The 20,692-nt window shown below is 42.8% G+C and overlaps 1 protein-coding gene across 2 annotated transcripts in view; it reads left to right on the plus strand.

Moving 5' to 3' along the window:
• The first annotated feature begins 1,170 nt into the window (after window positions 1–1,170).
• NUP133 (nucleoporin 133) overlaps window positions 1,171–20,692 on the plus strand; it is a 55,874-nt gene continuing 36,352 nt past the window's right edge. Inside the window, exons 1-11 of one of the 2 annotated variants that reach the window (XM_014596718.3) lie at window positions 1,171–1,463; window positions 7,747–7,865; window positions 10,260–10,363; window positions 13,453–13,560; window positions 14,095–14,226; window positions 15,810–15,980; window positions 16,566–16,721; window positions 16,797–16,867; window positions 17,227–17,374; window positions 18,882–19,026; window positions 19,609–19,766. In XM_014596718.3, the coding sequence (XP_014452204.1) occupies window positions 1,282–1,463; window positions 7,747–7,865; window positions 10,260–10,363; window positions 13,453–13,560; window positions 14,095–14,226; window positions 15,810–15,980; window positions 16,566–16,721; window positions 16,797–16,867; window positions 17,227–17,374; window positions 18,882–19,026; window positions 19,609–19,766 (1,494 nt within the window). In that variant the 5' untranslated portion in view covers window positions 1,171–1,281. Of the gene's footprint in view, window positions 1,464–1,618; window positions 1,699–7,746; window positions 7,866–10,259; window positions 10,364–13,452; window positions 13,561–14,094; window positions 14,227–15,809; window positions 15,981–16,565; window positions 16,722–16,796; window positions 16,868–17,226; window positions 17,375–18,881; window positions 19,027–19,608; window positions 19,767–20,692 lie in introns of those variants that run through there. The other variant, XM_059715375.1, reaches the window with a different exon arrangement.

Here is a 20,692-nt window from a genome sequence, read left to right on the forward strand (position 1 = left end):
CCCAGGGACAGCACTGAGGACCCAGCTGGAGGGCAGATGAGTTGGCTGACTTCCTGGCCATTTGGGGCCAGGAAGGGAAACGTTGACAGTAGGGCCACTGCAAGGACCACATCTTCTAGGTGATAGCTGTCCAAATGGCAGAGCCAGGGCACCAGAAAACATGAAAGCAGTACTGCCTAAAGGCCATATCCATGGCCCACTGGCAGCTGGCCCAGAGGTGAAGGTGGCTTTGCTGCAGTGCCCATACCATAGCCCCGGTGGCCATGCAGCTTCCGTCTAGGTCTAGCAGATGTGCCGCCATGGGGCTGCAGGTCCAAGAGGGTGGATGCTGTCGCAGGTGGCAGCAGGTCACAGCCAGGCACCAGCCCCCACTGCCAGACTGCTGCAGTGGGTAGAGGGTGCAGGGGCCACTAGGTTAGGGCTGCTTCATCACAAGGGGCTAGTGTCCTCAGGTACCAACTGGCCCCAGCCTCAGAAGCTCCTGTCTTATTTGTATCTTCCATATTAACATGGGCCTTAAGGCCCACCCAGCTAACTAATAGCCTTTGTGGAGCCAAAGGGTGAAAGATGCAACTAATTTCTTGGATAGAAATGATGTGGGGGTCAAAGGATCAAAATGTGAAAATAAGTTCTCTAGAGGGGGACCTCAGAAGCCCCTGAGGGCATGTAGCCATGAGCTGCTAGCCAGGGCCACTGCAAGCACTTGGCCTACAAGAGATGAAATGCAAAAATCTAGACCTCTTGGTTTCAAAACGATACCTTTCATTAGACCAACTGGGGACTCGCAAAAAAATATCCTTTTCTCCAACCTTTGGGCTCAAAGGCCGTTCATCAGGCTCTGGAAAAAGTATAGATCGTACATTTTGAACACTTCTACTACACATTGTACAAAAGTTGACATTATCCGAGAAATACGGTAATTATCCTACATAAGGTAACACAGCACCCCTCCCAGCCCCGCTCTGCGCATGCGCCACAGCTAACTGCGCGCCTCAAGCCTAGCCCCTACAAGCCGGCGGCCGCACACCAAGCCCCTCCCCTCCCCTCCCCTCCCCTCCCGCCCGCAGTGGTGGAACAGAAGCCCCGCCTCCTCTGGGTGGGATGCCCTGTCAGGTTGGCTATTAACGGCTCTGGAAGGGGCGTGGCTGGGCGTGATGTGAGAGCAGTGCGCGGCGCAGAGAGTGACGGCGGAAGCCCCGGCGAGTTTGGAGGCAAGCGGGTCGGAGCGCGCGCGCCCGCCCGCCCTTCCCCCGCTTATCCTAACTGCCCCCTCTGCCCACCATGTTCGCTGCTCCCCCCGCCTCTCCGCGCACACCGAGTGGCTCGGCCCGTCGGGCCCTGGGGGCCGCTGGGGGCTCCGTGTCCCGGCCGGGCGGCAGGAGAAGCCTGGCCCTGGGGACGCCGGTCGGCTCTCCCGCGCTCTTCTCCCCGGCGGGCAGGAGGAGCGGCTCCCTGTCAGCACGGTGAGTGCCCCACCCCACTCGCTGCGCGGAAACCCTTGCGCCGCCTGGGCCCCGCCCCCTGCTGCTGCCGCCGCCTCGCTTTGGCTTTGTTGCCCCTGACGCGCATGCGTGGGGTGGGCGCTTGGCTACCCGCACGTGCCGCGCCGCGAGGTCTAGAATGGCGTGAGGTAGGGGGCGTTGTGTGAGGGGAGACCTGAGAGGCCGGTCCTTGCCCGAGTCCGAAGTCAGTCAGGAGGTGGGTATCAGAGTGCCTTTGGAGAGCGACACAGGAGGGAGTGTGTTTTGTGTGTCAAGTCTTTTTTTGATGCATGTCTGTATCCCTGCCAGTGTGATAACTTTTGCTGATGCTTTAAGTGTGAAATCGGTGAAGTTTCTTTGTGGAGATACATTTTTTTTCCCCCTTATTAAAAGTGCCAAAAATGTACAACATGAGCTTGTGTGAGCCCCAGTTCCCTTCATCAGATGCTGGGAGAGGATGTGCAGAAGGCAGAGTCTTCGGGGGGAGGGGAGAAGAAACTGGGATGCAAAAGCTTTTCCTTTCTGTTCTTACACTCTGCCTCATGTGTATCCTTTCCCAGCATCTGTTGGAGGGATCTGGGGTTCACAAAACACGCACTCTCTCCCACACACCTCTCTCTGGATAGGTGTCTATATCTACCTGCATCTAGAGCAGCGTTTCTCAACCCAGGTCGCAACCCAAAAGTGGATCTCAAGAATATACAAAAGGGTTGCAAACAAACTTGAACAGTGGATCAACAAACTTTTAAAATGGATTCTTCTTTAAAAGGGAAAAACTTGGCAAACTGTGGCTTTTCCCTTGCAGGCTGGTAGAGCTCCAGCTTGCCAGGGGCTGCTTGGGCCCCCCCCCTTGCCCCACATACCCACCCCCTGACCTACACACTGTGGGGACAGGGCAGTGGGTCAGGAGTGAGAGGCACTGGGTTGGCACTGGCTATTGATGTTGACAAATGGGTCCTGGTACAAAAAAGGTTAAGAACCTCCAGAGGCCAGTTGGGAAGTGGGGGCAATCAAAGCGTGCAAAAGCAAAACCAGAAGTCTGTGGGAGCAGAAAGCCTAACTACTTTTAAGAAGTGAAGTCATTAATGTATGTATGTTGGCCTGTAAGAGTAAGGGAGTGGATTTGATGATCTAGGGCGATGGTGTTCAACTCATCTGGCCGTCTGAGTTAGGGCCTGTCTGCAGAGGCTGGATCCAGCATGTGGGACCATGTTATGGAGCTACCCATGGGCCCAGAAATTTACTGGCACGGGAGCTGCAACAGTGTTAATTGTCATGGCTCTGGGAGCTGTGGTAATTAATGCTGCTATACCACTCCCTTGTCAAATTTCCAGACCCATGAGTAGCCCCGTAGGCTGAATGACATGGCTCTGTGGGCCATATCTTGGTCACCCCTGACCTGGGGGATCCTTTTAGAGGAACAACAAATCTACTTCCCCTAATCAAAAAAAAGTTCAACTTTAATATTTATGGACTTGGGCATTGTTGATTTGTTTGCTACATAAAGGAACTAAGGTTGTATGAAAGAGGCCTATCCCTAAATTGGGGAATTTAAATAGGATAGCCTTGTTTTATATTTTCTTAAGCTTTTTAATGTTTTCTGGTGGGAGATATTTCAAGATTCTGGGGCAATAGTTTTTTAGTTGGTTCCTGAGTTTATAGCAAAGTGGGGGGAACTTTGATTCCCAGGCCAAATCTGGCCCACAGGATCTATCGCAGGGTGGGCAAAATATGGCCCACAGCCTGGATCAGGCCCGCCAGTTGATTGCATCTGGCCTGTGGCACTTGGATGGGAGACGGTGCCAAGGCATCCTGTGCCACACTCCTACTGTACTCCTGCCTGTCACATCCCCAGCCAGTGTGCACAGCTTCTTTTCAGGGCTGCTCTGGTTGTGGCTACAGCCGCCTGGGTACTGCTCAGCTCTCCCCACTTCCAGAAGCTCCTCCTCCAGCCCCTACTACACTGGTATGGGTGGCAGGCAGTCACGGGGAAGGAGTGGTGGCTGTGGGAACATGTTCCAGGCACCACACACCCAGCCAGGTAGGTGGGGAGGTGTGAGGAAGCTACAGCTGGACAACTTCTGCCTCAGCACGCAGGGCTCCAGCTCCTGGCCAGTGTTCCCTTTAAGGTGTAGCAGTCCATGAGCGCGCCGTTTCGATCCGTTCCCGAATTGGTCCCACCTCCCCCTTTCAGCACGCGCCACTTTGGTCTGCCTCAGTATAACAAAAAAAGATGATACTATAACCTTTATTTACCAAAGTGACTCCTGTCTACCTTTTTCTGTTTTCCAAACAGAATATACAGTGTCCAGGTTAACAGTCTTTCCTGATGCTAAATGAAGTTTACTTTGCATCAGCTTGTCCAGATTATCAGCTTCTAAACGATTTCTAGACTTTGTTTTTATTGTGTTCATGAGGCTAAACCCTCTCTCACAATCTGCACTAGATGCCTGGAAAGTGGCACAGATGTCAACAAGTAATGACAGTTCACTAAATTGTTCCTGTTGTAGTATGTAGGTGACCATGTCTTCAATGGTCTTTATTGCCCCAGTTTTCATCTTCTCACTAACAGTTAATTTAAAGTCCACATATTTTTTGCATAGTTTCTTCTTCAGAGTTTCTACAGATTTGTTTAGCAAGGTGCTATCTATGTCTTGTTGCCAATGCTTTCAGCACCTCGTGCCCAAAAGAGAAATCATTCCTGTTTGATGAAGAGGAAAAAGAATCCTTATAAAAAAATTGACCATTCTTTCAACTCGCCTTCTGGAAATCTGTTGTCTGTGTGGTCACATGTATGCTCAATGATTTGAATAACTGATGTAGTGTCAACAGGTGATTCAAATGATGACAGCAAGGTTTGAACGTTTTCAGAAAAATATACAGTCTCACCAAGATACTGAAAAGCAAAATTTGGCAATTCTAGCTTTAGCAAACTGAAATGCTTCTACTGTTGTTAGTGAACTTCGTTGAAGCATTCTGCACAGCTCAGCCACTTCACCTAAGACATCATTTAGTATGACCAGTGCAACATGATACTCTGGTTTCCGCAGTTTGTCCAAGCAATATTTGTGAATTGGGTCATCGTCTTCAGCCATTTGTTGTGTGCAGTAGTTCATCAAGGTGCTAACAGTAAAATGTCTAGAGAGCCATCTGGCCTTATTCAGTGGTCTAAATGATGTTTCACACTCAGCAGCCTTAGGTAGTTCTTCAAACTTAGATTTTTTTACAGAAGACCTACTAAAAAGTGTGTATATGGTCTGTAGTAGAGTTTCAGTGCACCCCATCATCAATGCATCATCAATCCCCAAGTTTTCCCAGTGTGCCACGCAGTGCTGCTTGAGCAGATGTGGAATAGACTGGCGAAGTACTGCAGCCACACCATTGCACTTTCCAAGCATTACTGAAACACCATCAGAGGTAAACACTATCTTTTGCATATCTAAGTTGCTGTCAACATAAAATTGCCTAATAGTGGAGCTATCACAAGCTGTCAGCTTTAAAATTCCAGCAAACCTGTTCAGATGTGTGAAACCATCCATAGTTCAGAATTTTACTTACAGTATTAACGTTTTGCTAATAGAGATACCTGTGCTCTCGTCAACTATCAAAGTGTGGAATGCGATGTACACATTTCATTCAGTACTCCCTGATGAATTACAGAATTTATGCAGTCAATAAATTGAAATGCATAATTCTTACTTCTCCAGCTTTCGGGAATTTTAACATATTTACCAACGTGACTCTGGATTTCCTGCACTGATAACATTGATAAGTTTAACTTCACTGTGAGGAGAACATTATCAATTAAGACTTTTACCTCATCGGCATTTGATCACTTCCTTTCAGACAGTTCTATCCTATTTTCCCGTGTCTCGCATGTTTCAGAAAATGAACTTTTCAGGATTCCTCTGCTTTGGTTGCATAGTTTCATCACAGAATCTGTGTGAATCTGTCAGTTTCGAACATCTCCTTCAACCAGTCTTCTTTGAATCTTGAGCAGCTCTTCTTCTTAGCTCGTCCACTGCATTCATCCTCTTCACACTTATGCTTGGACATTGTAAAATGAATATAAAGATGATCCTTGCTGCAGGGAAGATATTGGCCTTTCTAGAATGATAGAAAAAGCAGTTAACTTACCCAAAGCACCTTGTCTGCATATGCCCTTAGACCAACACAGCTGTAGCTAGCACTTTAATACTTTAAAATTTAAATGCATAAATTAATGACAATAAAGACAAACCACTAAATGGCTAAAAAACTGGTGCCAGCCCCCACCTCGCCTCCGGGAACACAGCTTGGAGGGAACCTTGGCCCTAAACACTGGCCTTTCTTTGATTTGAAATCTGCTTTTATTTCTGCAGTGATGCATTTTAGGGAGTAGAGGATTGGGTATTCATTTGGAATTCATTTATTTTTATTTTTCACTTATTAACATGACTGTTTTTGATGGTGGAAAGATAACAACCAAAGGTCAAATCTCACTTGGATACAGCTCCTCTTTATTTAAATAGGCATGTGAATTTCAATAGGAACTTGCTGTATTTTCCTAAACTTATTTTATAATCATTAACTTGTACCATTTTGAGCTTTTATGTGTCATATATTGGCAGTATAAAATAGCAAAGGCCCTCAAAGCCAGGAACCTCAGCCCCCGTTCCTGCATTGCCTGTAAGAGTGGAGCAGTTTCCTGGCCCTGGCCCTGGCCCCAGCCCCCACCTTGCCATGCCTCTGGGAGTAAGGAGGCACATGGCGCCAGGGCTGGGAAGCAGAGTAGTTCCCCGGCGCCAGCCCCCGCCTTGTCCCCGGGAGTGGAGCAGTTTCCTGGCCCCAGCCCCCACCTTGCCATGCCTCTGGGAGCAAGGAGGCACACGGCACCAGGGCTGGGAAGCGGAGCAGTTCCCCGTCGCCAGCCCTTGACCCCTGCCTCGCCAGCGGGGGCATGCCTGCACGCTCAGCCCCCCAAATGGGGCATGGGAGCTGTGAGTGGCTTGTCTGGAAGGTGCCCGGTACAAGGAGGGGATGATGGCTCCTACTGCTGCAGGTACCCTCGGAGGGCATGGGGGGCATGTGCCTCTGGATCTGTGTGGGGGGAGGTGGGCTGCAGCTGTGGGCTGGGGCTAAGCTTGGCTCTTCCCGGCAGGGTCTTTCCGGCAGGGGGGAGCTGGGCCAGGCTGCACTCAGGGCAAGCAGTGCTGAGAGGTGGGACTTGGGAGTGTTACAGCAAATTTTGGGATGGCTGCAGCCCCCCCGCCAGCTGCCCTATAGCGCCGCCCCCCCCCCCCCCCCCCAGTGCTGCCACCTGCCTCGAGCCCAGCCCAGCCCAGCCCAGCCCAGGCTCCTCCCTCTGAGAAGAGCCCAGCTTAGCCCTGGCCCCAGCCTGTAGCTGCAGCCTGCCTCCCTGAGCGCAGATGCAGGGGCACACGTCCCCCCCCCATGCATGACCTCTTGGGATAAGCACAGCAGCGAGAGCCGCCACTCCCTCCCCATGCTGGGTGCCCCCCAGATGAACCACTCACGGCTCCATCCCGCGCCCCGGCCCCACTCCTACTCACTTTCCAGCCCTGCTGCAGTGCCGGAAGCCCATGGCCAGGCTGCCGTGTGGCCCTACTGCTGCCCTGTGTTTGGGGGGGGCTAAGCCCCATTGGCCGCCCCCTTCCACTGCCTACGGCCTCTGGTATATATAAGAAAAAAAGCATCATGCAGAAAACCTTACAAATTAACTCTTCCCCACTGTACATTAATGAGAACTATTATAAATCCCAGAACAACCTTCAAAATTCATTCTCAAATGGAATCCTTTACACTTAAGATTGGTAAAGATTGTTCAGGTGGCATTTTTGCTTCTGAGGAATTGGTAGCTGGAACTTCTGATCTGTTTAATATGGCAGCCCACCCTTCCTTTCTGATTTAACTCCAGGTTTGGGTTTTAGAGGCATTATTTTTCCGTCTTCCTGGAAGATGCCACTATAATGTTTTGCTTGTAGGAAAGGTGTTATCTGTTAAATGGAGGTAAACTACATAAAAACTCAATTTGTAAATAAAGGAATCTGATAACAATCAAACAACTTTCCAGAGGAAGAACTAAGGTTATGACTTGCTGCCTGCAATGGCAGTTCTCAGAGATACGCACTACTGTCATTTTTTCAAAAGCCATTCTTTTACCAATTAGCAGTGAAATGTGTCTGATGTTTTAAAACAACTGTAGAAATAGTGGGAAAAATTACAGTTGTTTGTTTGTTTGTTTCTTTGTTTGTTTGTTTGTTAGAGCTACACCAACAAGAGTCATACAGCACCCTTCAGCAAGCGAGACCATCAACTATGATGTTAAGCCTTTTGGATCCTCTCTCCCTGTTAAGGTTATGGAGGCCCTAAGAAGGGCTGATGGTATGAACTTCATTTCTGTATTATCTTTGTGGGAAAAGGAGCAACTAAAAGAAAGATCTTACTTTCTGGATACCATTAATCAATTGATATAGGGTGAAGAAAAGGAAAGAATATAGCCCCACTTTAATTGTATACTGTAAGCAACTTGTTTGAGTATAAACCTCCCTTTAGTATTAAAAATGCAACTAATTCTGCATGACCAAGCTACTGAACTTTCTTTCAGTAGTCAGTCACTGCAGTCAGGAAATTCAGAAACAGACTTATGGTTTAAAACAAAATTATTTTACTGCACTTATGCCAGTTTTGTTTTGTTTGTAAGATTACAGTGTTATTCAGATCAAGCAAAACAAGTAATTTGATATAGTTGCTGCAATTATGTTTAAATATTACCACTCGTGCTTGAATAGGTTTGGAAGGCAATAGCCTGGGACAAAGTCGGCAGCAGGGGTCCGGGTTTTTAGTTTGCCGTGGAAAAACTTGGTAAAACCCAAATTTTTTCCTTTTAAGGAAAAAAAACCTTTTTTTTTCCTTCTAAGTTAGGAAACGGTGAGTTCCTCTTTGTAAACTGGCAGAGTTCCAGCCTGAAAGAGACTGGGGGAGCAGGAGGAGGGCAATCAGGCAGGGCATGCCATGTGCATGTGCATGTACGCACATGCACATGACCACCAGGCAGCCTGGAGAGCAGCTCCAGCAGGTAAGTCTGGTGATGGGGTGGGGAATTAAGGCCCCCATAGTGAGGAAGGGAGGGGGTTGGACAGGGCTGGGGCTGGTGCTGCTGCCCAGGTGGGGTGGTGCATAGAGCTTGGGGCCTGGGACCAGGATACACAGCTGCAGAGCCCGGGGTGGGAAGCGGGACAGAGCCACGGGCAGCTTGTCTTGGGCGGGGCAGGGTGAGCTCTGATTTTCCTTGATAAAAAACCCAAAATCAAACACCAACATTTATAGATATTTAGAATTTATTTTATTGTAGTGTTTGAAGCTCTGGTAGGCTTTAAATTTCAAATTGTAAATATTTCAATAAAATACTGTGTTCAACTGATACCTATAGATAGATAGATATAGCGGTGTTTCATTTTAACTGTGGAAAAACACGGATTTGGGGGTTTTAATTGGAGAATTTGGGATTTTTATCAGAGAATGTGCCATTTTTAAACAGAGAAAATCAGGATCCCTTGTCATCAGTTTAAAATGGAATGCCATTCTGAATATGTAGTTCCCTTTTTTTGTTCTTGTTGGCTAATGCTGTAAAGTAATTGCTGATTAAGTGCGTTTCATCAATGTACTCAGTGCTGTGTTCTCCATACGTTATTGGAATTGTTCAAATATCTTTCACTCAAAAATTACATATGTTAGTGGCTTCTAATATTCAAGGTATGGAACCACAGTGTTGGAAGGTGATTAGAATGAGCTAATATTCTGAGAGCATACAGCAATATTTTTATGTATAAAAGTCTTTTCTTCCTAACAGAGGTTGAACTCAATTAAAAGCAAACAAGCTATATAAACAGTTGAACTTTAGAATGGTGAAGAAGCAAGGCTGTTTATGGTTGAAATCTTGTGTCCCAATTTTGAATTTACCCCCTGGATACCATGATTAGAGGGGCATTAGAAAGGCTTACAACAATGACATGGGTTATTCTCAGGGGTTGAGTAAACAAATATATTTCTCTATTCTTTTGCATATGCTTTTCTCTTTCTCTTTTTCATCTAAAAGAATCTACTATGAACTGCTAATACTTTAATAATTCTTCAAGGACACATTGCCTAAGCTGTTAATGTAAATATAACATCTTGATATGTTCTCTATAAAATATAAAACTAGCAGATAATTGTAAGAGAGATATGATGTGTCCTTATCGTTTTCAAAAAGCCCATGAAAATAGGGTTTGCCTTGAAACCAAGAAGCTACCTGGTATGACAGGCTTAGTCTCAAAGATGATATTCTACCCCATCTTTTGCCTGATGTGAAACTAACATAGTTCACTATGTATCTTGTCTCTTCAAAGATTATATCCTATATTCAGCCTTGCCCTTCTTGATAATGGTTCCCATAGATTAGATTTTTTCATACAGCTGGAATAAATTTAGATTTTTTTCGGTTTGTTCTGCTCTTGTCTAATAAGATGTCAGTTTCATGGAACTGGTCATTTTTAAATTTCTAGCAGGGACTAATATTTTTCTCATACATGTTGAGTTGCATCAAATTTTAGACACTACTTGGTAAAAGGATGCCTTTAATTATCCGAAGAGATTGAATTTCTAACATGAAATAGCTTTAAAAAAATCATGTACCCTTTTCTTACCACATTGAAGACATGATAATTTAAAGGTTATTCTTCAGTGTCTTACAATTCTGTAATTTAAAGAAAAATTAAATGACTTTTTTTTATGTAGCTGATGACCAGTTAAGTGTCCAAGTGGATGAAAGTGGCTGGGCCTGGCTAGTCTACAAAGAGAGGCTGACTGTTTGGAAAATTGGTCAATCACCAGTTGCAAAGGTAAATGGATGGTTAAGATGAGGATTTGAAAAATAAATGTATTTATTTTATGCCAGTTGACCAAGTCTTTTACTTGACTCTAGAGTTAGTTGACAAACTGAGACTCAACTCCTAAAAAAAAGGTGTGTATTAGTATGAAATGTTGGTAGCATTTCCATGACTAAAGTTGAAGTTTGTAACTTTTGTAATTCCTCTTTGCAGTTGTAAATTTAAATCAACAATGTAGTGAGGGTTTGGGAGTTTTTGGGGGGGTGTTTTTGCATTTACTAGGTTTCATTTAAGGCAGAAATGCTTTAGGGATTTAATAATTTTTAGAAGCTAGCTGTATAAAAAATTTAATTTTAAATAGTCCAATAACTAATCTTTACACTGTCATGAAAATTGAAGCTTTGTATGCCACATGTGCATGGATGTTTTGAATACAGGCACTCCTCACTTAACGACCGAGTTCTGTTCCTGCCGTTAAGCGAATTGGTCGATAAGCGAGGAGCCGCCCCCTGATACTGCGTGCCTTGGCTTGAGATGCCGCGCTGCCGTTTCCACAATATGTTTCATACAATACCGACTGCTCGGAGAGCTGGTCGTAAGTCCGCGCGGTCGTTAAACAGGTAGGTCGTTAAGTGAGGAGTACCTGTAGTTTTATCATGCCAATAAAATATTTGTGTTAGGGCACCGATTAATAAAAAAATGAACGTAACAGTTTTTCAGTATGAGTTAGTTAATGTCATTAGGAGCCGGAGCTCTTATGAAATTAAGAATCTGCTTTTCTGAGCTCTTAATGGGGGTGGAGGCAGGAAATGTCTCCTCAAATATCTCTCCCAACTATTAGTCTAATAAAAGAGATTTCCCCCCAAAAAACCCTTGCTCCTCAAACAAATGCAACATGTTTTTCTTATGTACTTTCCACGTTGTAGCTTCCCTAATACTTAAGTGACAAATGCACATGTTCTGATAAAAGATATCAAATTCATCCAAGGAACCTTGTCTACCCATGTTCTGACTATACATTTATTAAACAAGCTAACTTACTCCCCCTCAGCCACGCTATTTCAGCTAGGGGTGTGTTCATGATTGTTCTCAAGTACTTCTAGTTGGATAGTTTGGCCATCTGGTTAATTGAGTAGAATTGAGAACGGGCAACTGATTCTATTTCTGAAAGGAAAACACTTCAAAGAAACTTTTTTTCTCTTGTAGTATGAGTGGAAACTTTTTTCCATGCATGCTTTCCTTATGGTTGTAGCAGTTTTACTGAAAGTGATGGTTTGTGACTCTTCTTGGGGACCTACTGTTAGAGCATGAGCTAGTTCAGGGCTGTTCAGTTAGTGGCCCATGGGCTGTATTTGGCTGACGGGGGTTAACATGGGCTTCCACCTGGCTGCCACTTCCCTCATGGGTCCTGCTGCTGTGGTGGCAGCACGGGTCGCCGGGACAGGGAAATGCAACTAGAAGGTGCCAGGTAAGCTCACTGCTCATATGGCATAGGAGGGCTTGTGCTGCCTGTGCAGCGGGGGCTTGGGTGATCACACAGAGGTGGGTGCACACTACTGGGGGGGGCTTGCCTGTGTGGTAGTGGCAGGAAGCTGGGAGCCTGTTTGCTGGGGGCCAGCCAGGGAATTCATACAACAGGTGTCCTGGGAGCTTTTAGGGCATGTGGCATCCATGGCATGTGGAGGGTGGCCTGGGGCCTGTGACTAGTGCAGCCCCCACCCACTGTGAAGTTGGAAAGCCCTGAGCAGTTTAAAAGTACAGGTTTAAAATTTAGAGCATAAGAATTTCAAAGGAAGTATCTGATACTTAAATAATGCGGTTTTCATTGTTAAACTGTTAATAAAACAAGGGGAAACTGTGTTAATTACTAATACCTTTTTTTGCAATAATACGAAATGGCCCTGGTCTGGTTGGAGGCTTTATTTTTGCTGGGTCTTGCTCAAATATGGATGATGATGGCCTAGAGCAATGGTTCTCAGCCTCTTTAGGCTCCAAAGCTCCCCTCTGAAAATGCCAGCTCTTAGCTTTTATTCACTATTTGCCTATGGAAAAATAATAGAACAGTTTTCTGTTGGAAAGAACTCAGAAACACCACCACAATGTTTTTGATTATATGGATTCCTATTGGAAGTTTCTGGGTTTGTTTTGTGAACCATACATATGTGTTTACACACCTTGGCATACAACAAAATTGGCAAACTGACACCTATGCAGTACTTCACAGCACCCTGGTTGAGAATCTGTGCTCTAGAGAGCTTTCAGTCTGAAAGGATCAAGAACAGATGAAGGGCTGGGCACAGACTAGTAATCTATAGGCAAATAAATGCATGGATGACGGGCATAGTTTTGTTCTTTGTTTGGTTTTTCCTTTTAATCAGTGGTAGAAGTAGGATGGACTTATGTTCTTTAACAATGTGATTATTAGGGAGATGGCTCACTTCAGTTATTAAACTTGCAGTAGTAAAACCTTTTGAAAAAAAATTGCCAATTGTTTGGAAGCAGCATCTGAAAAATGATTATTTTGAGTCAAGTGTTGTAACCTATGGTTGAGACTTGTAAATGAAGGCCTAAGTTTGGTAAAATTAATTAGTGACATTTTCCTGAATATATCATTAAGATGAGCACAAGCCAGTTGCCTTTTACGTAAACGTGACTATCATTGGGAATCCTCTCTAAAACCCTGGTTTAATGTAATTTGAGTAATGTGATTATTTTCTTTTTACCATAGTATCTAGTGTCAGACCTAAAATTAGCATACCAATACAGATTTGTAAGCACCAAGGAGGAAAAGGGCTCCTAAAGCTAGAACTTTGTTAGTATATGAACAAATTGACAAACCAGCCATGAATATATTTATGGGAAATTAATAGGGGTTTCTAAGCATCAAAGTAATGAGGATCTGGAACTGCCTTCTGGTTAAGAAATAAATTTGGTATAAACTAGTTTTATGATTGAACTCAGTCCCTTTTATGAAAGGGCTTGTATGAGCCGGTTGCCTGCTGCAGCAGGGAACTTGATAATCAAGAAGGGACTGTTTCCAGTTGTGTCTACACTAGTGTGATGTAGTGGTTCTGTCTATAATAGTGCTTTTTTCCCTACAGTTATCTGTGTGCAAGGAACTTCAATTACCACCCAGTGACTACCAGTGCAGTTCTTGTTTGACAGCTATATCTTGTCTCAGTACCTCAGGTGAAACACCTTCTCTGCAGGTGAATAACTTAAATTAACCAGTTCAGGAATATTTTCTAATAACTTTAAATGACAAAATAAATGATATTCATTCTTTTGGAAAAGTTTCATACTGTATTGTAATATAGATCAACATTTCAAGCTTGCGAACTCTCACTGTTTGGAGTTTTCTGCAGTCATTAATATTAAAGATTCTGTATGTTTTGCTGTCTCCTGCATCAGTAAACATGATCTGGATTCCTGTAGCTATGTAGGCCCTACTGATTATCAGAAGTAAAAAGTAGCAAAAATTACTTTTGTTTTTATTGGTAAGATTGACAAATATGACTCAGTCTATGCATTATTATATCTGAATAAGAACTTGCTGCTTTTACATAGTCCTCCCTTTACCCTGAATGGGTGTGTATACTTACCAGTTTTTTCTATTAATTACTCAACTGTTGGGATCTTCAGAAGAGGTTTTTATTAAAAACAATGTTTTAAAGCTACATCCTGATTATAGTTAACCCATATACTCTGTTGACTGATCTTTTTTTTTGTAATGTAATTTCAAGTCTCTGTCGGTAATGGTTGCTACCAGTGAAGGATCCATACGTTACTGGCCCAGTCTTGGGCATGCAGGTTCCTATACGGAGACATCTACAGACTTTGGAGGCTCTTTGTGCAGTTTCCTAACAGCAGTAAAGGTACAGTACAAATTTGAGTAACGCTTGAAATATTTTTGAGCAGTAACTTAGAAATGCCTAACAGTAATATGGTGCATCTTTTAAAGGCCCAGAAACTTAGTATTAAATAGGTACAGAAGAAACTATGTATTATTATCAATAATTTTACTGACAGTGATAAAATTATCATGAATTATGAGCAGTGCTTTCTTCATAAGAGTTTCAAAATGGGACAGAAGGTCAGATTGTCTTGTGCATTAATTTGTTAGACAGGATATATTCAGAAAACAGTTAAGATAAGAGAGAGATGTATTTTGATTTTTCATAGTACTTAGGGTCAGAAGGGACCTAAACAGATCATCACTTCCGATGACTGGCAAAATCCTTAGAGTGTTTCTGCTTAGGAATTCATGGCATTCCTAATAGCATAAGATCATTTAGTCTCTGCTGTAGCACTGCTGAAATTGACTGCTTTATACCAGAGCTGAGCCTTTGTGTCATCTTTTTACTACCACTATCTACTTTGTTCTTTGGCTTAATAGTAGCACCACATTGTCTTTTATTACTAATCTGGCATCCTTTACCAGCTCTGAATTCACTAATGCTGGATTTTTTTCCAATATATTACAAGTTCCTCTTAACATAGTCTGGATTTTTCTTTGTGCAGGTAGTTTTGATAGAACAGGACATGTCAGTGAAAAAACATTGACTTGTTTGGCAAGATATGAGAATGCTCAAACACACAAAGAAATTTAATTTTCTTTTGTAGAGAGGTTATCTTATAAAGCTGAGCATTGAGTGTACACATAATGTTGAATAAAACATTCATTAGAGGTTGAGTACTACATAATATGTTAACTACATGATATGTTAAGCCTTGGAAGAAATATGTATAGCCGTTTTAAAAAAAAAAAAAAACCCTAAATTTGATAGACTACATCATTCTTTATGGAAAGCTTTATAACAGGGGCTGTCAACTGGGGGTACTTGGGAAGGCCCCAGGGGGTATGCGGTGGCAGCACAGAGAAGCGAGGGTACTTGGAAAGCATGCTACCACATGTCACTACATACCAGCGTGCTTCCCAAGTACCCCCGCTTCTCCTGCTGCCGCAGTGCGCCACTGCCTGCCACCTACTGCCGCTGTCTGCTGTTGCCTGCTGCCACCACCCAAGTACCAAACCCCTGCCCATTGACCGGCCTGCTGGGGTACCCTGGCCCACCCCCCCAACTCATCCAGGGAGTACAGTCCAGGAGGGGTACCCACCAGAAGGAGTATACTCCATAAAAAAGGTTGAAAACCCCTGCTTTATAATATACATGGAATATGCATGGCCTCTTGAGGGGCTGATATTTTTAACTAAGTAAAGTGTTTCCTAGTCTTTCAGAATCACCTGTATCTTAACTAATTTTATAATAAAATCTCTTATGGTGTGATTCTGCTAGCCTACAGGTAAACTGTGTGGAGGTATTGTTAGCTTCCCAGTCCTGTTCTTTGATTTTGACCTGGTACAGAAAATCCTTATTTCATGGTACTTGAATTGTTGCAGAAGTATGGCAGTGTGGCTTTCATATGACTAATACAGACATCTTATTTTTGTTGTTAGGGAGGAAGTTTTATTTTATCTTCTTCAAGGGGCCAGTTAGTTCGATTAGTTCCAGATAGTTCTGGGAAGATCAACCAGCATGTCCTGCCTCAGGGACAAGGCATGTTTTCTGGAATTGGCCGAAGGGTTTCTTCTCTGTTCGGTATTTTGTCTCCAAGTAACGATGCTGTGGTAAGTTCAGAAAATAAGTGTTTGTAATTATGCCCTTATACATAAAATTATAATTCTGTATTCTAATTACTTTCTTCAGTAAATCCTTTCCCCATTCTTAACTGCTGCTTATCAGCTTGCACTAGCAGGAAACTGAACATCTCAAACCAACATACCCCACTTGTATTCAGTAAATTTCAATCTGCTATTTAGATTTGTGCCAAAGGAAATTTAAAAAATGTCAGCATGTCCTGCAGAATGAAATTCAGAATCTTGACTTCTCCTAGTGACAGCCTTTATATTAGAGGAGAAACTAGTGGTAACCCAAAGATTTCCTCCTATATGATAGGACACCAAGAATTCTGGATCATCTTAGGTTTTCTGTAAATTCCACAAAAGCTGGAAGGGAGATTGACATATTTTTGTTATGGGTATTGTTTTATATTAATCCAAATAATAAGACTTTCATTTGGAATTATTTTGGTATCTAGACCTTTTTTTCATAGGTCAAGTAGATTCTTGTTTGAAGTAGGGTGCAGAAAGGCATGTGGTATCATAACAGTAAAGCTATAACTTGGGGTTGTTTGTTTGTTTGTTTTAATGAAGCTTTCTAGTGTTCTTTGGGACAAAGAGAGATCAAGTTTTTATACGCTGACCAATTCTAATCTGAACAAATGGGAGATTGATGATTCTGTGGAGCGTCATGTTCTCAGCTGGGATATCAGCAGGATTCTTAAAGAGCACATCACAGATGCAATTTGGGTAAGAGGCAGGAAACTTGAATAATAAAGAATGATAGTTGATATATTTGTGTAATTACAAATTAATTTTTTTTAGGGTTCTGAAAGTAACTATGAGGACATTAAGGGAGGAGTCAATATTCAGTATTTGGATTTGCAGCAAAATCGGTGAGTATATTTGCATCTAGCTGGTGATGGACCCATCTGTTATTCACGCAGTTGTTAAGAACAGTCCAAATACGGGATTTTGTTTTTTATATAGATTCACATTTTGGAAAAAGTTGTTACGGCAATGAGATCACTATTAAAACTATTAACACCACATATTGATTGTTACTTAAAACAGTGAATAGTTAAAGTTCCTATTAAATAAAAATGGATACCTTCCTAATGACATTGGATACCTGGAAAATATTATTTATGTATTGTCTTCCTTATGTTTATGGCTTTTGAATATTGAGGTTGGGTGGGTTTGTTAGGTAAATAGTTTACCAACTTCTTCTAAGTATTGTTTTTTCAATAAATAGTGAGGGTCTGGTGATTTTGGCTGCAGCATGGCATCTTGGAGACAGTCCGTGCCTCATCTACTACACTCTGATAACAGTAGAAGACAAAGGTTACCAGATGTCTGACGATGTTCTTGTGGAGGTCACCCAATATAATCCACCTTTTCAGGTATGAAATTGAACTTCTTAAGCAGCAGAGAAAATGTATTGTTTCAGAGCATTCTTGGAGCTAAATGGGCGAATCAAATTTTCCATAAAGAGAATTGGATTCTTATGGTTAAAATTGTCTTGAAAATAATGTTAAACAAACAATATTTTTGTATGGGCTTTAGTGTCATCAAATTAATACTGATACCTAATTGTGATCAATAAGAACTCCTACATGTAAAGTTCAACCTGAAGTGTTTACATGTAAAGTACAAGTGGAAAAAAAACCCTACACTTTGCAAAGGAGGAAGTCTAAAAAATGTGTGTTGGGATATTGAATACAATTAGTTTGTTCCTTATCTGCTACCCATCTGTCTCCATTAAGATTTTGCTAAGGAACCCTCTAATAAAATCCACTAGGTCTGTATGACTAAGGAAGTATTTGGTTCAGATTCGGCTGCTTCGGAGTACAGTGATTCAATTCACTGTCCTGAATTGACAGTGTGGAATTTGATTCACTGTCCTGAATCGATTCAGCTGAATCAGCTATGGAAGACTGGGTGCTGGTTCAGAGAGATTCGAGGATTTGGATCAGCCAGGGTGAGGCAGGCACAGCCGGGCGGCTTTTCCAGCTGTGTCTGCCTCTCCCTAGGGATGGGGGAAGCCGCAGGAGAAGCCCCCATGGCTGCCTTACCCAGCCCCCGCCCAGCCCCAGCCTACTTCTGGCACTTAAAGCCCCACACTCACCAGCTCTGGCAGTGGGAATCAGGGGCTCTGGGAGCTTGTGGCAGAGCCGTTCCTGCACAGCACAGGGCAGCTTTTCCCAGCCCCAATCCCTCCCTTCCCCACACCCCTTTCCTCCCCGCTCCCTCAATAGACTTACCAGCTGGAGGCAGCCGTCAGTTGCCTGTTTAGTCTGTGGCCAAATCTCCAAATCTGCTGAATCTTTTCTGAAGCTTTTCCAAATCGATTTGGATGCTTTGAATCGATTCAGACCTTTTACTTGGTCTCCCGATTTGAATTGGGCCGCATCTCCTCCAAATTGAATTGGCTACCAAAGCTTCATATAGCCCTAAAATCCACTGAGTAGATGAGAAGGGAGTGCATACTCATGGAGATCTGCACTCTGTTTCTGTCTCCCTTCTGGCCACCTGAGACACTTACCTTCTCTGAACCATCTGAATTGTCCCATCTGTTCTTGGAGTTTTTAACTTAACTGGCCCTATATGGCTGGCACTTTTTCTGTGGGCCAGTTTTTAGATGGGTTTGTAAAATGGGAGGACAGTACACAGCTGTTGGAATAATTGGTTGATTGGTTGTCTTCTACCTTTTCTTGTGAAAATACTAAGTTTTAATAGATGCCTAAAACAGATATTGAATATTCAGGGAAAATTGGAAATAAAATTTGTGCTTCCATTGATACACAAATGATATGCATGTTCAAAGTAAGAAAAAGGGAAAATTTAAGCTGTCTATATAGAAAATGTAATTTGATTTCTTATGGCATTATTCATCTGGGGCATTTTCAGTCTGAAGAACTGATGTGCTGTTTGGTGGTCCCAGACTACTTAAGCCATGCTGCCTACATGTATACTGAAGATGAAGTCTTTGCTTGCTCAACTGGAACTGGAAGAATTTCTTTTCCACATGAAAAAATCCTATTCAGTGCATCAGGTAATATTTTAATTGGAAGCCAGTATTGTATGTACTCAATAAATAAATGTTATTGACAGAACTTTGCTGTTTGTTTCCGCATCTGTGTTTTAGATTCAACTGTGTGTTTTAGCATTTAGTTTCTTCATTTGATCCAATTTCCTCAAAATTAAAGATTGAGACCAGCATGATCAGAAAGAATGAAAAAAGGTTAAGGGGCCCAGAAATCCTGAGTTCTAATCTCAGTTTTTGCCATTGATCTTTTTTTATGACCATCACCTACTTACTTTTATTATGTTGCAGTTTCCCCATCTGTAGAACTAACTAGCAGACATCGTAGGGATAAAGGTTAACTTGCAGGTATATTAAAAGGAGTAATTTTTGTCAGCAATCATGTATATGCAGGCATCTGTTCTTATTTGGTCCATAAAGAATAAGGGATTTGACTCTAAAAGTGGGATTGTAACTAATTTGACAGGAGAGAGCCTAAACATGAAAATTAGAGAGTATATTGTAATAGTCCTACAATACATATCTAATAAGACCTGGATAATAAATACAACATCGTATGATTATTAAATGTTTTGTTTTATCTCCCCTTAGGAGATAGCATTTTAGGAGCAGGCTCCTGTACTGGACTCCCCATCTTTTTCACGAGAAAAAGTGGGCTTGTGACTATCTTTTCTAGGGAAAATGCTTCCGTGCTTCCTGAAGACCTTGAGGATTCCCTATCGTCTTCTGTAGCGGGGCCAAACAATGAGGTATTTAGTCTGAAAATTCAAAGTCTCTTAGGGCAAAACAGAAAATTTGCGATCAGTTTACTCATTTTCACATTTTTATTCATGGGGAAATTTATTTTGGCAGAGATTTAACTGAAAACCAAACATTTTTTTTTAAAACAATTTCCAAGGAGAAGAAAATGTTCACAATGAGAAATATATATTCATTCATATATTAAATATTCTATTTAGATTTATAATATATTTATTTTAATACACAGTAATTAATGTGTGTATGTGTGCAATTAATATATAGTATATTAATTATGTAATATATTAACTCTGTGTGTGTGTGTGTGTGTGTGTGTGTACATACACAGTATAACCTCAAATCTGGCATGCTCAGGACCGCGCACTTACCAGAAATGTGGAAATTCACGATTTTTGAAACCAGCATGGTAGCTGGTCCCGAAGCCGAGGCGGGGGGCTGGAGCCAGGTGGCTGGTCCTGGAGTGGTGGACGGCAGCGGCAGCCCTTGCGTGCAAGCTTCTCCTTCTGCTGCTCTGGAACTGGCTGCCGCTACTCCCTGATGGAGCATAGTTTTAAAAAATGCCAGATTTTCAATAATTCCGTATTTTTTATATCCATACTTATGAGGTTATAAGGGGTGGGGTGTAGATACAATTTATTTTTATATATATAATTTCTTTTTAATTGTCAACTGGCTCCACTCATTTTAACAGCATGCTCTTTCTAGGATGTGGGGTCTCTTCCTAGCTTTTGCACTGTCCTGCTAAGTGACATTGCCCTTTTGAATATGTCTGTATGGAACAAGACAGCTGCATATATAGCAGGAGTCAGCGATTTATGACTCATGGGCCATGTGGGACTTCAGCTGCAGGAGCTTTCTCCCTACCACCACAGGGAGAAGCAGCAATGACGCCTGATCCTAGCACCTGCCAACCCAT

Source organism: Alligator mississippiensis, chromosome 1 (assembly GCF_030867095.1).
Source record: "Alligator mississippiensis isolate rAllMis1 chromosome 1, rAllMis1, whole genome shotgun sequence".
Classification (NCBI taxonomy): Eukaryota; Metazoa; Chordata; order Crocodylia; family Alligatoridae; genus Alligator; species Alligator mississippiensis.